Below are 19827 nucleotides of genomic sequence, written 5' to 3'. Positions count from 1 at the left end.
AGTTTTCCCAGCATCACTTACTGAAGAGACTATCTTTGTCCCATGTATATACTTGCCTCCTTTGTCAAAGATAAGGTACCCATAGGTTCATGGGTTGGTCTCTGGGCCTTCTATCTTGCTCCATTGGCTTATATTTCTGTTTTTGTGCCAGTACTATACTGTCTTGATGACTGTAGCTTTGTAGTATAGTCTGAAGTCAGGGAAGTTGATTCCTTCAGCTCCATTCTTCTTTCTCAAGATTGCTTTGGCTCTTTGGGGTCTTTTGTATTTTCATACTAATTGTGAATTTTTTTTGTTCTAGTTCTGAAAAATGCCGTTGGTAATTTGATAGGGATAGCACTGAATCTGTAGATTGCATTTGGCAGTGTAGTCATTTTCACAGTATTGATTTGTCTAACCCAAGAACATGAAACATCTCTCTATCTGTTTTGTTGTCTTTGATTTCTTTCATCAGTGTCTTATAGCTTTCTGCATATACCTCTATTGTCTCCTTAGGTAGGTTCATTCCTAAGTATTTTATTCTTTTTGTTGCAGTGGTAAATGGGGTTGATTCCTCAATGTCTCTTTCTAATTTTTTGTTGTTAGTAAGAATGCAAGTGATTTCTGTGTATGGATTTTGTATTGTGCGACTTTACTAAATTTACTGATGAGTCTAGTTGTTTTCTGATAGTATCTTTAGGGTTTTCTATATATAGTATCCTGTCATCTGCAAACAGTGAGAGTTTTACTTCTTTTCCAATCTGCATTTCTTTTATTTCTTTTTCTTCTCTGATTGCTATAGCTAGGCCTTCCAAAACTATGTTCAATTATAGTGTCAAGAGAGGGCACCCTTTAGGTATTCTTTTTTTAAAAGTAATTTATCTTATTTATTTTTGGTTGTCCTGGGTCTTCTTTGCTGTGGGTGGGCTTTCTCTAGTTTCAGTGAGTGAGGGCTACTCTTTGTTGTGGTCCATGGGCTTCTCATCGCAGTGAACTCTCTTGCAGAGCACAAGTTCTAGGTGAACAGCTTCAATAGTTGTGGCCCATGGGCTTAGTTGCTCCGCAGCATGTGGAATTGAACCTGTGTCCCTTGCATTGGCAGGCAGATTCTTATCTACTGCATCACCAGGGAAGTCTGGTTTCTCCAAATTTTAAATGTTGTTTCAATTAAAAAAAAAATTAGAAAAACCAAACAAAGCATGTCTATAAACCATTCTCAGTCTGTGGATTCCTGATTTTCCAGTTCTAAGATTCATTGCTGTGAAGATCTGATTGACCCAGTTGATTCACAGTGTGTAAACCACTGATAAGCTATGTGGTGATTCTTTTTCACATTGAGGATCAGTTAAACCATAAATAAAGCTGAAGGTGGTGTTAGCTATACACCTAACATACTAATAGACTATCATCATTTAATGCTAGTTTATGAAAGGTGCTTTGCTTACATTATCTCATCTATTCCCTACAACAACTGTGCAAGACAGGACGATATATTTTTGTGGCTTCCAGTAGTTCAGAGTATCAGTGTCACAAAGGGGAGGATTGTAGTTAGCACCTGGGTTCAGGCTGATTGGAAGCTGCATCTTCAGGCAATAGCTTTTAACGTATGCTCATATACCTTTTTCAGGGAAGACTGGAAGATTGACATTCCTGTCCAGTCCCTGTGCATTGAGCCCTGCAGTGATGGCCAGTTGAGAACTGCTTCTTCCTTTGCTACTGTTATGTTTAACCCATGCACACGAGCACCACTTACCAGCAGAGTTGGGCTGTTAAAGGGCATTTTCTCTTGGTGGCAGCCACAAAAGCCAGGATACTGGGCATATGCTAATTTCTTTCTTGGAGTCACCAATGATCTGGGATGGAGCATAAGAAGAATATGAAGATGGTACCTGCCAGGTCTCCTGGGTCTTTGGAGAGGGTTGCAGTCAGGTCCTTGATGCTTGTTTAAAGACAAGCCTGCCCCTCAGTTTATGACTCTGAGTGTAAGCTAATAGGCCTCTTTCAAAGAAATGCTGGAGTTATGTTTCAGTCTGCTATCTCTGCATAGTGTCCTGGGGTCAGGGTAGCCAGAAAAGAACTGGTTTTACTTTTGTGATGATCCCATAGGACCCAAGAATGTGAGCCCCGCTGGTCACCAGACCTAGGTAGAGTAAGTCCCCTGTATACAAACCTTCAAGTTGTCAACTTTCAAAGATGCAAACATGCATTCTTTTGTCAGGCGTGAGTGAAATTTCATTTTGCCCTCCATCTCCTATTTCTGATGGTCCTTCAGCTCTACCATCTCCCACCTCCTCTCCCTCTTCCAGTCAGTAACTCTTCTTGCCTGTTCATTCAGTGCCAGCCCCTGTGTGCCAGCTGTTATACTGTACTACTGTACTTTTCAAAGTACTGTACTATAAGATTAAAAATGTTTATTTTTGTGTTTGTTTGTCATGTATTATCTGTGTGAAAAGTACTATAAACTTGTTAAAGTACAGTGCTGAATAGCTGATTGTGTTAGTTGGGTACCTAGACTAACTTTGTTGGACTTATGTACAAATTGAACTTACGAATACAGTCTTGGAATGAAACTCGTTCATATGTAGGGGACTTATCTAATCTAGAAACTAAGGAATGTCCCCTGGGCAGCAGCTCCTAAAACTGGGGCACCAGATATATGCACAAACTCCTTTCTGGGAGATGCTGGGAGGATGACAGAGGAAGAGCATAAAAATAGCACCTGTTCCTCTGAGGCTTCTATATAGGATTACGGTTGGTCCTTAGAAGTGTGTTCAGTCAGAAGCCTGCTCCACAGTCTGCAGCTATAGACATAAACTCATAGGAAATCTTCCCAGAATGACTGGGCACCTCAGTCTCTTGCCTTGTGCTTTGGTCTTGGGTGTAGCTGGTTAAGGACTCTCTCTGTTTGTTTCAGTCCTGTGGGACTCACAAACACAAGCCCTGCTGGCCTCCAGAGCCAGCTCATCAAGGGGTGTTCCCTGGGTGGCAGCAGCAAAAATCGGGCTGCCAGCTGAGTGCACAAGCTCCTTTCCAGGAGATACCAGCAACCTGGAGTGAGGCAGAAGGAGAACCCAAATATGGCTTTGTTTTTGAAGAGTATTCTAGTAGGTCCCTAGATGTGTGTTAAATTCAATGCCTGCCCCTCAGGCTGCAGCTTTTTTATTTTTAATTAAAATTCTTCTTTAAATTAAATTTTTATTTTTGGTTGTGCTGGGTCTTCATTGCTGTGTGAGAGATTTCTCTGGTTAGGGTGGTGGCTTCTTTTGTTTCAGAGCACAGGCTCTAGGTGCATGGGCTTCAGCAGTTACAGCATGCGGGCTCAGTACTTGTGGCACTTGGACTTTCATTGCCCATGGCATGTGGAGTCTTCCCAGACCAGGGATCAAACACATGTCCCCTGCTCTGGCAGATGGACTGTTATTCATTACAGCACCAGGGAAATCCCCAACTTTTAAAAATAAACAAACAGACCTCTTTCACAGAAAGATAGCACTTTGAACCCTGCTGCCTTTGTACCACTGATTTTCTCATTTTGCCACAGCCTCATTGGTCTTGAGGACACAAACCTCATTGGCTTTTCAAAGCTAGATATTTTGGGGTCTTGTATGTCAGGTGCAGATCTTAAAAGCTGGAGTGCCAGATGTAGGCTTCAAGCCCTTTGCTTTTGACGGAGAAGCTCAGGGTTGTAAGTTCCCTCCTGATTGTGGATCACCACATGGGGTGTGGGGTTTATGGTGAGATTTGACATAAAATGACTTTTTTGACATAGGATGGCCATGATATTCTTTAGACTCCACAGAAAACTGGTTAAATGAATTTTTTTTTTCCTTTGAAACTGTAAAACCAGCTCTTTTTGCATAAGCAATTAAAAACATCTAACTTGTTAAGAAGGCCTGCTTAGAAAAAGCTTCACTGGTGGCTCAGATGGTAAAGAATCTGCCTGCAATGTGGGAGACTTGGGTTCGATCCCTGGGTTAGGAAGATCCTCTGGAGGAGGGCATGACAACCCACTCCAATATTCTTGCCTGGAGAATCCCCGTAGACAGAGGAGCCTCGCAGGCTACCGTCCATGGGGTCGCAAAGAGTCAGACATGACTGAGCGACTTAGCACAGCACAGGGTATTTTTAATTTCAGTATTTGTGCTATTCATCTCTCATCTCTGTTTGCTTTGTCTTTATTTCTTCTATGTCCTTGGTAAGTGTGTTAACTGTGTTTCTTGCATTTTCTGCATTCTATTTTCAAGGCTTCTGAACATCTTCACTATCATTATTCTGAATTGTTTTTCAGGGAGATTGCTTATTTCCTCTTCATTTATTTGGTCTTGGTTTCCACCTTGTTCTTTCATGTGTGCTGTATTTCTCTGTCTTTTCATTCCCCCCCCACCCCAAACTTACTCCGTTTGAGGTCTCCTTTTCCCAGGCTTTAGGGTTGTATTCCTTCTTCCTTTTGGTTTTTTGCCCTTGGAGGGTAAGGTTGGTTCATTGGTTTGTATTGACTTCTTGTTAGGGGTAAGCTGTGCCTGCATTGTAGTAGGAAGGAGATGAGGTATTTTTTTCTCTTTTTCATCTGATGGGCAGGGCTGTGTGAGGCTGTATATTTTGGAGTCTGTGGAACTCCCATCTGTTGATGATTTTTTTTGTGTTTTTGTCTAGCTTGTTGTTTGCGTAAAGTGTCCTGGAATGGATGCTGTCAACAGCTGGGTGATACTAGGCTTTGTGTACAAGTGTCAAAGTTCTCAGTAATCAATATCCCCTGGGGTTAGGAGTTATTTGGCAGTCTGGGATCTTGGACTTAATGTTCCCACCTCAATGGTTCAGGTGTGACCCTTGGTCAGGAGATCGGGGCTCCATAAGTCACTTGTTTTGGCATTAAAGAGGGTTAAAGCAAACACACCAAGACAAAAAGCAAAACATGACATGAAATAAAAGATGAAACCAGATAGATGATAAATACAAGATCAGACAGGTAATTATAGAAATAATGGGACATATGCACACACTTCCACACACACAGATATAACCAAAGTATTCTAAAGAACAGAGTGCAGGAGATTGACTTGGTGAGCAAAGGAAACCAAAAGTGATGTCAATCAATTAAAAGCAGAGCTAACTAATGCTCGATATGGAAAAGAGAGACTGAGCACAGTGCCAACTGGAGAATATAGCAAAGAGAGCACCACAATTTAACTTACATGGCGAAGAAAGAAGGAAGGAAAAAAGAAAAAAAGAGAAGGGAGAGAAAAGGAAGGGGGAGAAAAGGAAGGGGTGGAAGAGAAGGTAAAAAAAAGAGAAAAGAAAAAATAGAAAAGCAAAAATAAATAGATGTATGTAAAAAAGATTTATATATATTCAGAAATAGCTACAGCCGGTAAAGAACTATAAAAGCAGTAAAATACAACAAAAACAAAATAAAAGAAATCACAAAGGAAAAAAAAAATTCTTATAAAAAGGAAAATGCCACAGCACTACAAAAGGCTAATGCAAAGGTAGAAATATGTAGTGGGTATAAACAGTGTGATTTAAAAGAGAAAAAAAAAGAAAGTTCTCAAGATTGTAGTTCTTCTTGGCTGTGGAGTCTGTCCCGGGATGGGGTTGGATTAATGTCCTGTGAGGTTTTCCTGTTGGTGGAGCTTGTGCCTGTGTTCTGGTTGGTGGAGCTGGATCTCATCTCTGAGGGGCAGCACAGTGTCCAGTAGTAGGTTTTGGGCTGGTCTATGGGTTCAGCATTCTGTGGGCAGTCCTTCTGGCGTTGGCGGTGTCAGACATGTCTATTTCTGTAGCCATCCCGGGCGGCCCTCTCGCACACCCTCCCTGCTGCCAGCCCCCTTGTCCCTGGGGTCTTTGCTGCTGCTTCTGCTCCCTGGTCCCGCCCTGTGCTGCAGGCCGAAGCTTGCTAGGCAGGGGCTTTGTGTGGAACTTTCCTCAGCTCCCCAGCCCTGCCCCCATGTCGCGGAGACTTGTGTGGGTCTCCCTCAGCACCCTGAGCTCGTCCTCTGTGTCGTGGGGCTCGTGCGCTCTCCTCTCGGCACCCCATGCCCACCCTCTGCGCCGTGGGGCTTCTGTGTGCTTTTCTGGGTTCTCCAAGCCGGCTGTCTTGTTGGGGCCATGGTCTGTGAGCTGCTTATGGGCTGAGAAGTGTATCTTTCTCTGCTTTCTGCCCTCTGGGTCCCCGCTCTGCCACAACAGCTAGGATTCCGCAGCTCCCCCTTAGTCCCACCTGTGAGGGAGCTTCCCGGGCCTCTTCCTTCTGCACAGCTCCCCCACCCCCTGGGGGCACAGACTCCGAGCTGAAGTTCTCCATCTCTTCCCTTTTTGTGTCTCCATCCTCCCTCCAACCTCATTCCATGGAGCTTAGCCTGCCCTCCTGGAGGCCTAGGGTCTTCTGCTGTCTTCTAGAGGTTGCTTTGAAGGAGTTGTTCCATATCTTGATGAGTTTTTGTGGGAAGGCTGACCATCTCCCTGTCTTACTCATCCACCATCTTCTTCCACCTTCAAATGTTGCGTTTTAAGCCAGATTTTTCACCCCTCCTTTTTCATCTAGAAGCTCTCTAGTTCCTCTTTGCTTTTTGCCATTAAGGTGGTGTCATCTGCATGTCTGAGTTTGTTGATATTTCTTCCTGCAATCTTAATTCCAGCTTGTACTTCATCCAGCTCAGCGTTTTGCATGGTGTATTCTACATATAAGTTAAATAAGCAGGGTGACAATATACAGCCTTGATGTACTCCTTTCCCAATTTTTAACCAGTTTCTTGTTCCATGTCCAGTTTTAACTGTTGCTTCTTGACCTGCATACAGGTTTCACAGGAGGCAGGTAAGGTGGTCTGGTATTCCCATCTCTTTAAGAATTTTCATTTTCCACAGTTTGTTGTGATCCACACAGTCAAAGGGCTTCCCTCATAGCTCAGTTGGTAAAGAATCCACCTTTTCTGAATCCAGCTTGAACATCTGGAAGTTCTTGGTTCACGTACCATTGAACCCTGGCTTGGAAAATTTTGAGCATTACTTTGCTAGCATGTGAGATGAGTGCAGTTGTGTGGTGGATTGAGCATTCTTTGGCATGCCCTTCTTTGGGATTGGAAAGAAACTGAACATTTCCAGTCCTTTGGCCACTGCTGAGTTTTCCAAATTTACTGGCATATTGAGTGCAGCACTTTGACAATATCATCTTTTAGGATTTGAAATAGCTCAGCTGGAATTCCCCATTCTCCATCAATAATGGTGTTCTAAATGCAAGTATGACCATCAACCTGCTATGTGTTCCGATGGAGGGACCATCCTCCCCTGAAGAGGCCACTATTTGTATCTATTTAGCTCCTACATCCTTCTTCCTTTCTCTATGATTCCAGCCAACTGTTCAGTGAAGGATCCAATGAGTCCCAGCGAGGGTTTCTCAGTCTTAGGACTACTGATATGTGGGCAGGATATTCTCGGTTGCAGAGGCTGTGCTGGGCATTCTAGGATGTTGAACAGCATTTCCGACCTCCACCCACTATGCACCAGCGGCACCCCTGCCCTGGTCACATGATCTAAGTGTGTCTAGACATCACCAGTGTCTCCTGGGGGAGGGTGGGGCACAGTCTCTCCCAGCCGAGAAGATCTGCAATGAACAGATACAAAAGGGAACTTGAGAGGGAATGATCTATCAGTTCCAAACCTGGAAGGAGGGGCTCTTTGTTTTAAGCATGGAAAATGGAGGCTGTGGGCTCCTGGCCAGCAGCTCCTCCTGGCGAGGATGCCCAGGATATGTGACACAGTGTGTGTGTGTGTGTGAGGCTGTGTGACACAGTCTGTGTGTGTGAAGCTGTGTGACACAGTCTCTGTGTGTGTGTATGTGTGTGAGGCTGTGTGACACAGTCTGTGTGTGTTTGTGTATGTGTGAGGCTGTGTGACACAGTGTATGTGTGCCAAGCTGTGTGACACAGTGTGTGTGTGTGTGAGGCTGTGTCAGGCTGTATGACACAGTCTGTGTGTGTGTGTGTGTGTGAGGCTGTGTGACACAGTCTGTCTGTGTGTGTGTGTGAGGCTGTGTGACACAGTCTGTGTGTGACACAGTCTGTCAGTGTGTGTGTGTGTGTGTGTGTGTGTGTGTGTGAGGCTGTGTGACAGTCTGTCTCTGCATGTGTGTGTGTATGTGTGAGGCTGTGTGACACAGTCTGTGTGTGTGTGTGTATGTGTGAGTGTGTATGTGAGGCTGTGTGACAGTCTGTGTGTGTGTGTGTGTGTGTGACACAGTCTGTCTCTGTGTGTGTGTGTGTGTATGTGTGAGGCTATGTGACACAGTCTGTGTGTGTGTGTGTGTGTGTGTGTGTGAGGCTGTGTGACACAGTCTGTGTGTGTGTGTATGTGTGAGTGTGTATGTGAGGCTGTGTGACAGTCTGTGTGTGTGTGTGTGTGACACAGTCTGTCTGTGTGTGTGTGTGTGTGTGAGGCTGTGTGACACAGTCTGTGTGTGTGTGTGGCTGTGTGACACAGTCTGTGTGTGTGTGTGTGTATGTGTGTGTGTGTGTGAGGCTGTGTGACACAGTATGTGTGTGCCAAGCTGTGTGACACAGTGTGTATGTGTGTGTCTGGCTGTGTGACATGACTTGTGTGTTTCGGGCTGTGTGACAGTGTGTGCCACACAAAACCTACCTCCACCCCCACCCCTCCACCCCCACGCCCAATTTCATCCTTTTGTGCTGAAAGGTGGGACGCTCATGTCAAAGGCGTGTTGATGGGGGCTCAGGGCACCTGGCCTGTGCAGCTCTCTCTTGCTCAGGAAATTGCGGGCAAAGGAGCGCCTGGGTTCTTTGCTGATGCTTGGTGAATCTGCTGCCCACCAGACTCTTTTTCCCGGTGGGGTTCTTCACAGGGGAGATAAAAGCCATCCTCCAGGGAAGTGAAGGTGACCGGCATCCAGCCAGTGGTGGCCTCCAGACCCTTGGCATTTCCCATTCAGAGAGGCCCTGGGCCCCCAAGGATGCCTCCTGGCTGGAAGCCGAGGGTGGGGTCTGCCCCCTCCCCTCACTCGGTGCTCCTCTCCTGGTGCTCTCTTGCTCAAGGCATCACTCTGGCCTCCTAAGAATCTTGAGCTACCCACCTCCCTCAAATGCGACCTGTGTGAGGGCAGAGAGGTAGCGAGGGCTGCAGGGCCAGGCTTCTTCCATTTCTTCTTTACCCCACCCTGGGTTCACATTCTTCAGAGAGATCTTCCTCAAATTCACTGTGTACAGTACTCACCAGCTAATGTGCCAGGTCATCTCTACTTTTTAAATATTATCTGATGTTTTCTTTGGTTGATTGTTTGTTTTATATATTTATTTATTTACTTGTTTGCTTGCACTGAGTCTTAGTTGTGGCATGTGGGATCTTTGATCTTTAGTTGCGGCATGCAAACTTTTAGTTGCGGCATGTGGGATCTAGTTCCCTAACCAGGGATTGGACCTGGGCCCCATGCATCGTGAGCTCAGCATCTTAGCCACTGGACCACCAGGGAAGTCCCTTTTTGACTGTTGATTGACACTCAGTTAAAAGTTAAGCTCCAGGAGAGCAAGGAATTTGTCTTGGTCATCTTTGTAGTCCTTACTGCCTAGATCAGAATCTGGCACAAAGCAGATCTTCAGTAAATGCTTATGGAAGAAATGATGAAAGGAGGGATTTAATTAAGCACTGGAGTGCCCAGGAGGAAATCTTCCTTCATATCATGTTCTCTGTGCTGGAGTGGCTTCCTCTTCTGTGACCCTTGGCACCCAGTATGTGAGCGTATAAACCACATGCCCTGCGTTCAGTCTTCTCTTCCATATCTCTGGGGATCTCTGGATCCATTTTTCCCAAGTCATGGTGCAAGAAGCCAATTTTTTTCACTTATTCCACACCAGACTTGCCCCAACCATGAATGCAGTAATCTTTGCCCCAGGGAGTGTGAAGGTCAGGAGTAAAAATAAAACACACATCACAGAGGAGGGCTAAGCTTCTGGTATTCACAAGAGCATCTGATGGCTCTCATCCATTTATTTTAATGATATGTCAGCATATGACAGTCAGCATATGACAATCTGTTGAAAAAAAAAACAACACATCATTTATCCCGTACTGGTGAAGTGGCACTATTACATTGTTTTTTAAAAAAAATTTAAAAATTTTTCTTTTTAGAAACTTATTGAGTTAGAGAGATAAGCTTTGCCAAATGCCCCATTCTGTCTTTGCTGGCCCTGCTAGCTGGCATCTCTTGTCAGCTTTCCCCAAGTGTTTCCTACGGCACTGTCTAACCCAGACTGGGAGGTGTGGTTAAGCGTTACCAAACCGGACCACCTGAGGACACCTGGAGATGGCTGTGAGGGAAAGTGCAGATACTTCCCTGGCCACTAAGATGGTATTGGAGAGTCTGTTTCAGGCTTTGCGCTGCCTGGATGCCCCTGGGGAGTCGCAGGAAGAACTTGAGCCTGGGTAGTCTGTACCTGCCCTGACCTTGGTCTCTGGTCTAGAAGTGCCATTTCTCTGGTTATCAGTGTTCTAGCCACCAAGGGCCCACTCTGCTGTCTTTGGGGGCGGGTCCATTTACGCCAGGGGCTTCTGCTCCTAGCCCAGGCGGTGGCTGGCTGCTCAGCCGAGGGGCTCAGTCTGTTGATAGCTTTGTATCTGGTGAAGGGCAAGACTGGCCCAGTTCCCAGCCTGGCCGCCTCTGTGTTCCTGAGGGTTGTCCTGGGGGTTTTCGCCTCTCTCTCTGGCCCTCCGGGACTCCCTCCCTCGCCTTGCCTCTCTCCCGCTTCTCCTTCTCTCTGTCATCTTTCTGAAGCTTCAGACTCAGTTTCTTATCAATGAAATTGAAAAGGCAACGCCATCTTGTATAAAGGGCCTTTTGGCATGTCATTAATAGCAACAACAACAGTAATAAGAACAGTAGCATCTTACATTTAAGGTTTTTAGTTTACACTTTACAAAGAACTTTTAAGTACATTCTCTCATTACCATTTTAGGGTCCCTCGGTTGAATTAAAAAGGGACCTTCCCTTCCACTCCCCCTGAGCCCTGCTCAGGGGGGAAACAGCCTGAGCTGCTGCTTCTGCACATGTGTACATCCTCACACACAAGCACTGAACCACTGAGTGTGCAGATTAACCGGCTGAACTGTTTCTGCCCCATGGGACTTTCTAGAATTTGCCTGCTCCAGCAAGGGAGTTTTAATCTCCATTTGTTAGAGAAACCTCACTTGGGGAGAATTTTCTTAATGGTACTGTGTGTGGCATTTCATAAAGTCAGGGCTTCCAAAATTGAGGGGGAAGGCTCAAAATCACCCCCCACCCCACCAGCCACACTGAAAGAATCTTGTCCTTCCGGCTGTCTTGGCGGACTGTGACTGGATTAGGGGTTGGTCCCAGGGGGTGGCTGGCAGAGAAAGGCCTCAGAATGCTTGGGGCAGATAGAGGGAAAGCTGTGAGCTTGGCGAGTCCTCTGAGAAAGTCAGGGACCCTGAGTGGGGCTCTCAAGATGGCAGGCTGAGTGGGCTTTGTGCTGCGTGGGGAGAGCTAGGTAGGAACGTTGGTGGAGAATAAGGCTCAGGACTGCCTGTTGCATGAGGAAGGCAGGGAGTGTGTGGGGAGTGGGAGGGGTACCAGGGAGACCCCTTCCAGGGCAGAGCTGCGGAACCACCACAGGGACTTTGCGACCCATTGGGAAATGAGTGTTGTTTAGCCTCAATAAGCCAAAGTCAACAACTAGGGGGAACCCCAGGGCCATTTTGGGTGGCAAAGCCCTGTCTTCTTCTCCTAGACCTTTCTCTACTGTGCCACCAGCTCTTTTCCTAAAACAGAGCTTTTTCTACTTCCCCTGCTCAAAAACCTGCTGGAGCCCTGTGGTCTAGCCTGCTACACATGGCTTTTTGTGGTCACACCCCTGCCTTCATGTCTTCCCCATTTATCCCTGCAGCCACACTCCTGCCACTCCAGACCTCTGACTGCTCCCCAAACATGCCAGATCTTTTCACATTTCCCTGCTTTTTAATACAGAATCATGGAAATTTCAACTCCCTTCCCTATGTCCTGGCAAACTCCTACTCATTTTTGAAGACTCAAGATTTGGAAATTCCTTACTCTGGACAGCTACTTACATATAATAAAGCAATTATCTATTTCCATGATTGTTTCTGCCTCAAACTGTAGAATCCTTAGAAGCAGGGCCTGTCTCCTTCCCATGAAGAGAAAGTCCTGGAGTCAGGCTGGGCCTAAATCCTGGCTCTGTAATTTATTAGGCATCTGTTCTTGCGTAAGTTCTTTAACTTTTCCATGCTTCAATTTGCTGAACTGTAAAATGGGTTAGCAGTGTTTTTACTACAGAGTTGTTCAGAGAATTAAATGACTGTCTATTATATATTAGTATATATAAATTAGAGTTGTACCTGATGTATAATGTAAGCACTAAGCCAACCTAGCCATTGATATGTAAAACAGTCATCATAAGGTACAGTAAGTACCTGGAACATGATGTATATTATATATACATACTTTAAAGAAAATGCTCCCATCTTATCCCTCTCTCCTCTTCATCATCTCTTTGTTCTTTCTCCCTCATTCCCCTTCCTTCTCTTTTTTCCTTCCTTCCTACTCCTCCTCCCTCCTTATTTTTTTCTTCCATCTTCCTTTCTTTTCTTTCTCCCATCTTGACTCTTTGAGCCTTTGGCTCGCAAGAACCTCGAGGCTCTTCTGGGGATGCTCAGTGCTGGATGGTCCACTGCACCCCGCTCTCTCTTCCCTGATGCTTCTGCAGGGGAGGCTCCTGGGGGAGGGAGCGATGACTGTGGGCCCAGAGGTTGGTGTGAGCGGCTGGCCCCTGGGCCTTCGAACCTGGCCCGATGGGGGTGGAAGGGGGCAGACAGGGATGGGGAAGGGGCAGGGGCAAGTCTCCTTCAGGAGTCTGGGCTGAGTGGGCTGGCCTTGCTCATGTTCCCTGATACCTAAGTCTCTCAGTCTAGAGTCTTTCTGGATATTAAGGAAGCAAAACGAGAACAGGAAAAATACCAGAAGAAACTGACTTTCCTTTCCTGGCAGGGCCTCTCTGATGGACTTTAGCTGTCTGAACCTCTTGCATTTATGCTACTCTGCAGACGGAACCTAGAGTTTAGAGTTTGGGCCAAGGCTTTGGTCTTCCACTTATCAGAGATGAGGCATAAGGTGAGTTCCTGGGTTAAAAGAGGCCTCGGTTTCCTCATCTATGAAACAGGATTACGTTCTCAGGGGCAGGGGACATGTGGACAGAGTAGGGTGCATTATGGCTCTGCGTGGAAAAGTGTTGCAGATGGGCATGGTGTCTTTGTCATAAAGATGGCGGTCTGGAGGATGAGGTCTCAGGGGCCTATCTGTCCCATGGCAGGAGCCTTCCAGAACTTCCCAGAGCTGTGAGCAGGCTTGGCCTCTGACCCTCCTCTCCCAGGAGCCCTGGCTGCCTGTTCTCCTGATTTCACCTTCCAACATGAGGTGGACCGAGGGAGGAGAGTGACTCAGGACTTCCAGAGGAAGGGCCGGGGCTAGGGCCTGGGGAGGCGGGTGAGCACCGTGCTCCTGGAGGAGCCGCAGGGGGACTGCCTTCCTGGGGACAGGCAGGATAAGGGGCACTATTTTCAGATTTGGCCAAACAGGCTCAGACTAAGCCTGTGCAGATTCAGACAGTCCCCGAATGGAGTCAAGGGCAGCCAGGAAGGGGCGGGGGCTGTAGGCTCTGGCCCTGCAGGACCCTGAGCACTCAGGGGCGGCCAGCGCTTTGGGCCCCAGGGAGGGCCAGACCCCAGGGCTCAGTGGCTTTTCCTGGAAGAAGTTGATGCCCTGAGCCTCAGCCACCGGGGCTGAAAAGCTGGGTGCTTTCAGGGAAGGAAGAAAAGTCAGTAAAGATCAGAAGAAATAGAGAAAAATCTTTTCCTTCCCTCTCTTCCCCTTCTCACTGTGTTTCCTGAGCTCAGTAAGCAGGTCTTCCTTTCTGCCAACACCATAGTGTCACCTAAACATCTAAGCCTCCTCCTCTGCCTCAGTCAGGCTTGACTTCTTTATGTTCATCCTTTTGTTTTAAAACATTTTTATTAGTTCTTTTTTTCCCTTAAAACTTTTAACAGCTGTTTATAAAAACATGGCAATTACACAACATGGAACAAAAAATCTGGTAAAAATAACTCACTATATGGTACATATACTCAGACGGTGTGATATATTTATATAATAAAAGATGAAAATAGTCACTTTCCATAATAAAAATAAGTTCTATTTTTTGTTTATTTTACAATATACTTAATATTCTTTTCTTCTTTTGCTTCCTCTCCAGCTCCCACTTCTTCACTCCAGGTCCTGCGGGCGGGTCCCCCGGAGGCCATCCCCACCCGACCCGGCTGGAGCCCAGGCGGCGGCGCGGGCGCGGGGCCTTAGGAGCACGGGCGGCAGCCGCACTCCAAGTGTCTCTCCAGCTCCTCCGCGAACGAGGAGCCATCCGTGCACTGGAAGACGTACTTCCGCCGCTTGCTGCGGGTGGGCCGGCAGCACTGGGGCCCACAGCCCCCACGACACTCCATGACCGGTATCTTGGAGGCCGTGGCACATGATGCATAACCCTTCTGGCGGCGGACCACCTCTCGGACCACCTCTCCCAGGCAAGGAGTTTCTGCAGAGGGCGGAAGAGGTAAGGACAGGGCATTGGTGGTCCAGGGTAGGCTGCTCCAAAACACCTGTGGTCTGAGGACCATATGTACTTATACATTCTCTCATCCTTCCATCTCCCTGCCCACCCATCCACCCATTTGTCCACCCCACCCTTTTTGGCACTAGGGACCAGTTTCATGGAGGACAATTTTTCTATGGCTGGGGGTAGGTGGGGAGATGCTTTTGGTTTTGCCCGCTGTGCACCTCCTGCTGTGCCTGGTTCCTAACACGCCACAAACCATCCTGTCCATGGCCCAGGGGTTAGGAACCTCTCCATTAACCCATTTATTTCACGAAAGCTTAGTGCCTTTTCTGTGCCAGGATCTATGTGTGCGTGCGGGCTCAGTTGCTTCAGTCCTGTCCAACTCTTTGCGACCCCATGGACTGTAGCCTTCCAGGCTCCTCTGTCCATAGGATTCTCCAGGCAGGAATATGGAGTGGGTTGCCCTACCCTCCTTCAAGGGATCTTTCTGATCCAGGGATCAAATGCTTCCTGCAGTGGCAGGCAGATTCTTTACCACTAGAGCCCAACGTAAAACTAAGCCCTGAGGATATAAAAGTGACAACATTAGGCTTGGTCCCTTCCTTCAGGGAACTTAAAGACCAAAGTAGATGTGGTAAGTTGGTGGACCGAGGGCTAAACCCCATGCCACACATATGTTGATTGTGCCACAGGTGCTTAACAACCAAATTAAATGCCAACATAAAAAAAGCCCTGAATATTTCATCTAAACGTTGGGGATATCTGGTTTCTTTGAAAACCAGGGGGTCTGGGAAGCCAAGCCTGAATCCCTGCATGGCAGGCATGGGCTGAAGCTGAGAGCTTTAGACCGGATAGGAGATATCCAGTTTGCCCCAGTCCTCACTATTCACAGTAGCCTGTCTCCATTGGTGTGAGTCTAGACACTAATTATATAGTCATTTAAATCATATATTTGTAATGATAAACTGAGGTGAAGAAAAAGGACAGGTTTACACAAAATACACAGTAAAGGAGCCTGACAAGCCTAGGGGCCAGATATTGTCTCTCTGGGAAGTGATGCTGGAGTTGAGGTGTGAAAGAGGAGTAGGGGTCAACGAGCCAAAGGGCATGTGTGTGAGCTTTTGTACAAGCTGTACCAATGAGAGGAGGGAACCCCCTGGATCTGCTTCATCCTCTGGTTCCTGACCCAGCTTCTCACCTTAACCCTGCTACTGTCCTCAGTCCACTGGGAGCAAGGCAGTGAAAAAGAGAGTAATGGACCTTGGCCACATGGGATCTTCGGCCTCTCAGCCTTGGACCAGCCCCTGTCATCCCTGAGCCTCAGTCTCCTTGTCTGGAAAATGGTGACACATTTCCTGGTCCTTCCCACTTCTTCATGGGCTCTTATGAGCATCAGAGGGATTGTGAATGCATTTTAAAGCTTTAGGTGGTTAATGTGATGTAATGTGAATTTTGTTAAGCTTGATGTAGTTTTTCAAAATTATGAGATTGTTAAAAGGATAGAAAAGAGACTCATGATCACAGGTGTATGTGATGTGGGAAGGGGTGGAATGCAAACTCCGCACGGGGCCCCAGTGTTGCCGGCTGTCGAGTTGAAGGGAACAGAAGTACTGTTTGTATTGTTCTGGCAACTTTTCTGGTAGATCTGAAATTATTTCAAAATACATTATTTAACGAAGTTGGTTAAGAATGGTATTTTACCAAGGTATAAAATGTGAAAGAGTCCTTTAGTGATGGGGGGTGACCTGCCTGGGATTCTGGTGACAGGGAGGGAAACAAAGACTCAGGTTCTGTGCCAGAGAAAAACCTCCAAGATGAGACAGAACCATTTCAACTGTAACATAACTTCAACTTTCCTTTTTTGGTTAATGCACTAAAGGGGCCACTAAGGGAGGTAAGTAATTTGATGTTTTCACAATGGGATCAGACCAAGGAGCTGTCTTCTGTTGACCCAATAATGGCAGGAGGATTAATGGCAGGTGACTGCAGAGCAACAGCTGAAACGTTAGTGTGCATAAGAATCACTGGGGGCTCTTGCTAAAATGCAGGTTCTGACTGGAAGGGTCTGGGCAGGACCTGGGCGTCTGCATTTCTAATAAGTTCCCCGGTGAGCCAGTGGTGCTGCTTAGAGGGCCACACTGGCAGCTCAAGGACTGGCAACTAGAACAGGATAAAGGGAGGGGAGAGGGGAGAAAGAATAACCAGACAGCTCACCTAGTCCTGGCTGTTTGCTAGATGGTTTCAGTTTGGGTCCCTCAAGGTTGCAAAGCTATTTCTGAATCTTTGACCTACAGGACCCATGTGGGACAGAGTATGTTTGTGCAGTTCTGAACGGCTATGTTTTGGTGCTAATTTGTTATGCAGCAATGGATAGCTCATACAGGAAGGTAGAGTGTTGCTCCCATATTCAAGGTGAAGGAATTTGAGGCTCAGTAGGTGACTCAATGAAGGTTGCACAGCCTCTAAGTGGCACAGCTGGACCTGGAACTCAGACCATGGGATGAATGTGGAGTCTGACTCTGACCCCCGCGTCCTTTTGAGGGCCCCCCTCCCATGCACACAGTGGACCCACCTTGTTCACAGTGCTCCCCACTAAAGCCAGGCTGGCACAGGCAGTAGGGCTCCCCTCGATCTGAGATGCGGCACTGTCCCTGGTGACATTTGAAGGTTGAGCAGGCGCTGTTGGAGTCATTCTTTTGGTCGCACAAGGCCCCTGCATAGCCCTCGGTACACCTGCACTCGTAGGACGTTCCAGATGCCACACACTTCCCCTGGATGCAGCTGGGGGCAGAGGTGAGGGTGAGAGGGGAACCAGGCAGGCACAGCGGCTGCAGGCTTCCTGTCCACCCCAGCCACTCCCAGGCTCGGACCAGGGGACTTGGGGCTGTGGGATCCTAGGCCTGCTCCAGCATATGGTCCGCCCTCTGCCAGCCCAGTGGCCCAAAGACCACTGTCAGCTGTGAGTGCAACAAGGCTGGCTTATTGGCTGTTTTATACCCAGACATCAGAGCCCACCAATCTTAGTGGCAATTCACTGCTCAGAGAAACCTAAGGAGTCTCCAACCAGTTTAACTGTTCTACCATCTTAATTGTTAACATGACTATTACTATCACTACCGCCAGCTACCACCTGCTCTGCGTCAGGCATTAGAGTAAGTGCATTATGCCCCACATCAGTCTTATTTTCTACCACCCCCTCTCCTCTGCAGTCCTGCGCAGTAGACAGTCTTCTCTACATCTCACAGGGACAAAGTGATGCCACAGCCTGGATTCTTCATCCTGCTGCAGCATTCTCCCCACTGGGATGACATTCAGAGCCAAGGTTCATTGTGGACATATTCATCGTAGAGTCAGACATGCACACACACTTCAGAGTGACCCAGGAGACTCTGCCCCTTTCCAGCTGTCCTTCATTTCCGATTCACAATATCATGTCCCAGCTTGCTCAGCCAAGCCAGTTCCCAGGCACGGCTCCAGTGTTGTTTTCAGTTGATTCAGATCTCTGAACACTGAGGACGCTGGGTGTCTTATTTTTAGTACAAGGTCCGACATGTTGTAGGCCCTCGGTATGTATCTGAATGCCTAATGAATGCCAGAGCGATGCCATGATTCATGGCATTCAAGACTCATCTGTGTGTGGCTACACACCCCTGGTGCCTGCACGGGGGGCACTGCTGAGTGAGGAGCAGAGTTGGGGCTGAAATGCACCCACCTGCCATGGCACGTGTGCGCTGGCGCCCCATTCCACTTGGCTCGGAGGCACGCGGGGGCTGCTGCAACTCTAGGCAGGCTCTGATGGTCATTTGACAAGTACTTTTCAGCCAGGCCCTTGCACACTGACGTCCCTTCTGAGCAACACCTGCTGTTTGTTTAAATGCCTGACCTTCTAAGCAGCCCCCCCACAGGTCCTGCCTACAGTCTGACTGCCGTCCTTCCAGCTTCCATCTGTGCTCACTTCCTGCTGGAGCGGGGGTGATGGGGGCGCGGGGAGGGCGCAGAACACAGACCTGTGGCCAAGGCAGGGGTCGCGGGCCTCCTGGTCGCACAGCGGGCCGGTCCAGCCCGGATGGCACTCACATACCACGCTGTCCTTCTCCACAGCGCGGCACAGGCCGTGCCTGCACACGCTGCAGGACTTGCAGCCCGGCGAGACACCCAGGGCCTGTGGGGGGAGGGCCTTGAAGTCCTGGAGCTCATTGTTGATGCGCACCTCGTGGATGCAGCCGTGGAAACCGCCCAGTGGCCGGTCCGTGCCCTGGCGCAAGGCTGAGAGGCCGGTGGAGGTGGGGATGCCTGTGGGAGGGGGACCAGACCGCAACCTGAAGACCCGCCCCTGCCCACCCTGCTTGCCCACATCCCAGCCCTCAGAGGTGGACTCCTGGGGAGAAGTCTTGGGAATCTCAGTGTTCAACAGCCTACTCTGGTCCTTTTCTTTTTTGGTACAAACCCTTTGAGAACTACGAGCCCAAGGCTGTGCTTCAGTCCCAGGCTCTGCCAGGCTGGTCGCTCCTTCTCTCTTTGGCCTTTGAATGTCCTTAATCTTAAACATGCTCCTCCATACACATCAGCTGAGCCTCAAAGCATCAGAGGAGGTGGCAGAGCTGAGGCGAGCCTGCATATTGGAGGGCCTGTACCCTGTCTGCATCTCCTCCCTCCCCATTTCATCTTTACCTTCTCCCAGCCCCCTGAACAACTTGTAGTTTCTCAGAAGGAGCCCTGCCCTCTCTCCTTTTCTCTTCTTTTCCCCATGACCTGGCTAACTGTTCACCCTTTAAGAAGCAGCTTGGCCATCACTTCCTCCAGGAAGCCTCCCTTGATTAGCTTTGGGAGTGGGTGCTGAGATGAGAGCTGTGAGCCCCACCAGTGGGCCTGGGTGTGGGTACCAGAGTACAAGGGACAGGTGAGAGGAGATGGGGTTTACCTCCAAGGTAGAGGGGGCTGTTGATGCTCACTGCTGGCTGCTTCTGGAGCTTTCCCAGGCTTTTGGGGGCTCCTTTGTCCACCACCAGGTTCAGGGTCTGGTTTAGCATCACGAGCTCCACGCTGTGAAACTGCCCATCATTCACAGTCTCCACGCTGGGCAGGAGAGAAGGGGGAGAGACAGAAGGTTTGCTGAATGCCTTCCACAGCCTGTATCATGTGTGAACTTGACTGGTATTCCTTGCGTTTTATCTGGGAGTAATTCCAAACAACATAAATCACAAAAATAAAA

The 19827-nt window shown here is 48.1% G+C and overlaps 1 protein-coding gene across 5 annotated transcripts in view; it reads right to left on the bottom strand.

Annotated features, from left to right (window-relative positions):
* Positions 1-14179: 14179 nt before the first annotated feature.
* Positions 14180-19827, bottom strand: part of SLIT3 (slit guidance ligand 3) — a 703024-nt gene continuing 697376 nt past the window's right edge. For all 5 annotated transcript variants that reach the window (XM_081520700.1, XM_081520701.1, XM_081520699.1 and 2 more), the window contains 4 exons: positions 19537-19691; positions 18623-18908; positions 17188-17396; positions 14180-14594 (listed from right to left, as the gene is read on the bottom strand). In XM_081520700.1, coding sequence (XP_081376826.1) covers positions 14359-14594; positions 17188-17396; positions 18623-18908; positions 19537-19691 — 886 coding nt within the window. In that variant the 3' untranslated portion in view covers positions 14180-14358. The remainder of the gene's footprint in view (positions 14595-17187; positions 17397-18622; positions 18909-19536; positions 19692-19827) is intronic.

This window comes from Giraffa tippelskirchi, chromosome 8, assembly GCF_054371585.1.
Source record: "Giraffa tippelskirchi isolate mGirTip1 chromosome 8, T2T-mGirTip1v1.2.pri, whole genome shotgun sequence".
Taxonomy (NCBI): domain Eukaryota; kingdom Metazoa; phylum Chordata; class Mammalia; order Artiodactyla; family Giraffidae; genus Giraffa; species Giraffa tippelskirchi.
Note: the sequence above shows the minus strand (reverse complement) of the source record. Positions and strands in the feature narration are given on the sequence as shown.